Source organism: Cetorhinus maximus, chromosome 13 (genome assembly GCF_964194155.1).
Source record: "Cetorhinus maximus chromosome 13, sCetMax3.hap1.1, whole genome shotgun sequence".
Taxonomy (NCBI): domain Eukaryota; kingdom Metazoa; phylum Chordata; class Chondrichthyes; order Lamniformes; family Cetorhinidae; genus Cetorhinus; species Cetorhinus maximus.
In genome coordinates, this window is record NC_135891.1 from 28,244,305 (window position 1) to 28,250,304 (window position 6,000).

Sequence of the window (6,000 nt, forward strand, 5' to 3'; positions counted from 1 at the left end):
TACAAGAAAGATTGTAAGCACATACATTTATCTACAAAATTACTGCTAAAATAACTACAAAAATCCCCTAATTAATTCTGTACATCAAAGCCTCTAGCCTAGCTGGCTTTAATCCAATTAAGAGACATACCCATACACACACACACCACTAAATTCTATTTTAAAATAATTTCCAATAACTATATTGATATTATTACATAACTTGACACTGATCATGACCTCCTGCCCTGCTGGCAAATTCAATCTCTAACTCTTTCTCTCCTGTGATCAATAACCCCATCCCATCCCCAAGTGTCCCCAGCTGCATCTTTCTCGTGTTGGATTTCCCACCTGCCATCCAGCCAGCTGGTCAATTTGGCTGCTGGACAGAAAACTGAAGCAAAATATTATGATGAGTCCTGTCATTAAATTCCACATGATCTTTTCGTTCCTGTGCTTGCCCCGTTTCCTCTGCAAATTCCCTGCTTTGGAATTAAGTATTTTCTTTTGTACCTATGAGCCAGGCCGGTCAGTGGTTCCATGTTGTAGACTGAGTTTATGTTGCAGGATTTATTTTTAATTATATGATCAGCTTTAGTTCTTGGGAATGCTATTGATCATCTGGTGATGCAGGAGAAAAAAATGGTAAGGCCTGTAGGGAAAGCAAGAGTGGGAGAGAGGGGCATTATGGTGTTAGAGAGCCAGAAGCTGGGAAAAGTGCAAGAGGCCAGTGACTGGTAGAAAAGGAACAGAGAGAAATGGCAATTTAGATGTAGCTGTAGAAATAGTGGTAAGAGCCAATTTTAAGTTGTCACTGTTGGGAATGATAATAAGTGCAAGAAGCATTTGAGAGAATTTAAGATGGTTGTCAGGTCACAGGCAAGAGATTGGCATTAGTAATATTCCTAATGCTGTGCTTGAGTCAAATAATTTCTCTGGTCCTCTTCCACATGGACCAGAGCTGCTGTCTGATGTCATGCACCAGCCTACCAACGCTGACTTTCCTACACCAGAGGACCCTGCTCTCTTGATGGCAGCTAGATTTGATTCACAAAGTAAAGTTGAAGTAAGGCATTGAAGAACTTGAAGCCAGCTTGCAGGTCATCGTGATCTCTGAATAAGAGTTTATTAAATTAGTAGCCACATACTTGGGAGAGAGATGAGAGCAGTCAGACTGAATATTTACTCCTTTATTTGAGTGATTATCTGAGCACATGAAAATGATAAAAGCACCAAAGGACTTGACATTCATTGATCAAAACATGAGATTGTTTCCTTCTGATGTGTTGAGTAGGACCAAGTGGGAGTTGGTTCTGGAGATTGGCTGATCCTAACAATCAAATCAGGCAAGCAAAAAATGTTTGTATTAGAATAAATTTGAGTCCAATGAAGCGTGATGCAGAAGAGTTAAACTCACATGTTACAGGAAATCTGCACTGTACACAAGACTACATTAATTCAATCTAAATCTGTTAATTTGGTTTTGCATATCACCAGTTTATTGAATTTATTGACTTACGTAAAGCAGTACCTAACAATAATCTTGTTTTTTTTCAGTTCTGTTAATAAATATTCAGACGACCATTGTTGGTAGATGCAGCTGGACCAATATATGAAGTACCTAAATTATAAAGGATCATCATGTATATTAAACCTCACATTTTGTTACATATATTGTTGTAAAGTAAATAATCTTTGCAAGTATTCTCCTTTGAAACTCAGTTGAAGTAATCTAAAATTATATCCTAATTGAGAGTCTTTGTTAATTAATGCATTGTATGGTACGACGAGTTGCATTTCACTTCAACGTGTTTTAAGACTTCTTTATATAATTTAGGTTTCGATAATGAACTGCTATTGGATTGGATATATTGAGATCATTTTTAATTAAAGTGTGATGATTGTTCACAGCAACCCATTGCCTCCATTTTTGTAAAGTTTTCTGTTTCCTTGTACATTTCGTACTGAAGATGTGAAAACCTCCTGAATAGAAAATATTTTGTTTCAGAAAATCAATAGTTGCCATTGTCACCACACTCTTTAGTGTAGTTGATGTTACCAGCAAGAAGTATCGACTTTGTCAATTGTGAAATATAGTTGGAAAAAGTGAAGGTGATGGTTACAGCATTCTGATTCTATCAATTTTCCCAAAAACCTTCATTAATTTTTTCCTGTAATCAGTCTGAGATTTTTCTTAAAAACTTACATTGAAGCAGATCAATTTTCTTCAGTTCTCCAAATGCCATAACTATTTAAATTAGTTTACAACAAGGACATTTGATGTTTGATGGGATGACTCAGTGCATTCCAAAGCCTCAACTGAACAGATCATGAAGTATTTTGGCAACTAATTCTTGTGCAAAAGGCGTTAACTTCAGAACTGTATTTTTGGCTTTAGACTTTTGACTTCATGAATCCAATTATTCCCTTTTATTGAGATGTTTCCTTTGGTGATTACAATTGTTGCTTCTAGAAATGCAACGAGATGATTTTATTACAGTCTATAAAGTTTGGATGGTCGAATGGGAGAGTAAACCAAGTGGCATTGAAGTTGTAGAAATTAACTGTTTCTACCTGCGATTCAGGTCAGCAGATGCATTAGGATCTATTTTTATATATATCTTTGTACAATCTGAATTCTCTCATTCCTGAGCACCCATAATTTTCAGATGAGACTGGTACATTGAATGAGGCTGATTGTGCTGAGGAATGGTACAAGTTCCTATATTAATGTCTCTGATGTCTTGCAACAAGGAAGCCTAACTGATGGAGCTCTTTGGTGAGAAAGAACCCTTTGTCACTTAGATTAAGATTAACAGCTGATTATGAAAGCATTCCAAGAATTACCTCCATGTGAGTACACCATACACTTAGCAAGGATGCTGCCTCAAATTTATAAGTGAGATTTTATCGGATTACTGAAATGATAGCCCAAAGATTATAGCCATTGTGCCAGTGCTAACTTTTCAACTGGAGCTACTTAATTCCCTTTCTTTGTATCCTTTCATATTTTCAAATACTTACTGAATTCCCTTTTAAATGACATTATGACCTTTCCTCAATAGTTACTTTGTGGTCAAGCATTCCATGTTCTAGTAGCCCCCTGTGTGAAAAGATTTATTCTAACATCCATCTTCCAATTGAAAATCTTTCTAGCATTTTGTTACTGATTCTGCAATCAGTGGAAACAACTTTTCATTATTCATTCTCTTAAAAGTTTCCACTTATAACTGAAAAGGCCATTCCCACCAGAGTTTAACTGGCAGTTTCCTGATATGGGATTGCATGCAACCCACAAGAGGTTGTGCAGATATTCTTACTATTCCACAAGGGATAGTGGCTAAACTGGTTTGGAGACTAATGAACAAAGGCTGTAGTTGTCTGTGTGCTGAATACTAGCATCTGTAAGGATTTCTCCAAAGATTACTGTGAAGACAGCCTACTAGCAAAAAGCTGAGACTATATCATACACCTAATGTATTGCAAGGCCAAATATTTAGTGTAGTTCACAGTTTCCAATAAATCAAGAGTTCCTAAACTAACCTAAAATTTGGATACGTCCTTGGAAAAGAAAAAAAAATGCAGGAATGTGAGCATATGATCACTCAGGAGGGATTGCAAGCAGATTCCAAAGGTGCTGACTTGCACAGATACCTAAGTTACAAAGAATAGTAGAATGGATTCAATGCTGTTACCAGATAACAAAGAGCTCCTGTACAACACTTATGGCATGTAATCTTAAAAACTATTTGTAAAAGCAGCCAAATAAGCAAACATTTATTTTGAGATAGCTGCTAACAATGGCTTGGTGTTTGACTTTTTTAGCATCTACTCTAGCTGTTATTGTGTTCTCCTAAAGTGAATTTGCTGGGATAGTGAAACTTGGTGTGTATATGAAGGTAAATAAGAGCAAATTGCTCTGTTGATGCATTCCTTTTTGAATGAAGTTTCAGCTATCCCATACCTTCAATGTTAGTTCTACTGAAACATCTCAAGACTCCAAAAGCTGCGTGTGACATGATAAAACATAGAAAATAGGAGCAGGAGTAAGTCATTCAGCCCTTTGAACCTACTCCACCATTCAATATGATCATGGCTGATTCTCTATCTTAATGCCATACTCCCACTCTCTCCTTGTACCCCAAGGTGCCTTTACAGTCCAGAAATCTATTTCCTTCTAAAGTATATTCAGTGACTTGGCCTCCTTCTGTTGTAGAGAATTTCACAGGTTCACCACCCTGAGTGAAGAAGTTCCTCCTCATCTCAGTCTTAAATGGCCTAACCCGTATCTTGAGACTGTGACCCCTTGTTCTAAACCATGTCACCCCCACCCCAGCCAGAGGAAACATCACCCCTGCACCCAGTCTATCTAGCCCTGTCAGAATTTTATTTGTTTCCATGAGATCACCTCTCATTCTTCTAAACTCCAGTGACTACCAGGCCTAGTCGGCCCAATCTCTCCTCATATGACAATCCTGCTATCCCAGGAATCAGTCTGATGAACCTTCGTTGCACTCCCTCTATGGCAAGTATACTCTTTCCTTAGGTAAGGATACCAAAACTGCACACACTACTCCAGGTGTGGTCTCACGAAGATCCTATACAGCTGCAATAAGACATCCTTGCCCCTGTACTCAAGTCCTCTTGCAATGAAAGCCAACATACCATTTGCCGCCCTAACTGCTTACTTGTTGTCAGTGATTGGTGCACAAGGACACCCAGGTCCCTTCGTACATCAATATTTCCCAATCTATCACCATTTAAATAATATTCTGCCATTCTGTTTTTCCTGCCAAAGTGGATTACTTCACACTTATCCATGTCATACTGCATCTGCCATGTATTTGCCCACTCACTCAAACTGTTTAAATTGCCTTGACGCCTCTTAACACCCTCTTCATCGCTCGCATTCCCACCAAGTTTTGTGTCATCAGCAAGCTTGGAAATATTACATTTGGTTCCCTCATCCAAACCATCGATGTATATTGTCAATAGCTGAGGTCCAAGCATTGATCCCCGCAGTACCCCACTAGTCACTGTCTGCCACTCCGGGGAAAAAATCCATTTATTCCTACTCTGTTTTTGATCTGCTAACCAATTCGCAATCTATGCCAATATATTACCCCCAATCCCATGTGCTTTCATTTTACACACTAACCTCTTATGTGGGACTTTATCAAAAGCTTTCTGAAAATCCAAATACACCACATCCACTGGTTCTCTCATCTATTCTACTAGTCATGTCCTCAAAAAAACCCCGGTAGGTTTGTCAAACGTGATTTCCCTTTCATAAATCCATGTTGACTTTGTCTAATCCCATTGATATTTTCTAAGTCTCGTTATCACATCCTTTATAATAGACTCTAGCATTTCCCTACTACTGAGATTAGGATAACCGGTCTGTATTTCCTGTTTTCTCATTCCATCCTTTTATAAATAGTGGGGTTACATTTGCCACCCTCCAATCTGCCGGGACTGTTCCAGAATCTGCAGAATTTTGGAAGATGACAACCAACGCATCCACTATTTCCATGGCCACCTCCTTTAGTTCCCTGGGATGTAGATGCAGACCCTGGGGATTTATCGGCTTTCAGCCCCATTAATTTCTCCAGCACGATGTTAGTAATGCTAATTTCCTTCAATTCCTCCTCCTCACTAGATCCTTGGTTCCCTAGTATTTCTGGGAAGCTATTTGTGTCTTCCTCCATGAAGACAGAAGTAAAGTAGTTGTTTAATTGCTCTGCCATTTCCTTGTTCTCTATTACAAACTCCCGTTTCTGACTGTAAGGGACCTACATTTGTCTTAACTAATCTTTTTTCTTTTTACATACTTATAAAAGCTTTTACAGTCCGTTTTTATGTTCCTTGTAAGTTTATTCTCATACTCTAATTTTTCCCCTCTAATCAATCTCTTGGTCCTCTGTACTGAATTCTAAACTGCTCCCAATCGTCAGGCTTGCTACTTTTTCGAGCAACTTTGTGACTCCTCTTTGGATCTAATGCTATCCTTAATTTCTTTTA

General features: G+C 38.3%; 1 protein-coding gene across 1 annotated transcript in view; it reads left to right on the forward strand.

Annotated features, from left to right (window-relative positions):
• LOC144688505 (transcription elongation factor A protein 1-like) overlaps positions 1 to 1,893 on the forward strand; it is a 43,804-nt gene extending 41,911 nt beyond the window's left edge. Inside the window, exon 10 of the mRNA XM_078555162.1 lies at positions 1,537 to 1,893. Within this exon, the coding sequence (XP_078411288.1) occupies positions 1,537 to 1,545 (9 nt within the window). The 3' untranslated portion in view covers positions 1,546 to 1,893. The remainder of the gene's footprint in view (positions 1 to 1,536) is intronic.
• Positions 1,894 to 6,000: the final 4,107 nt, after the last annotated feature.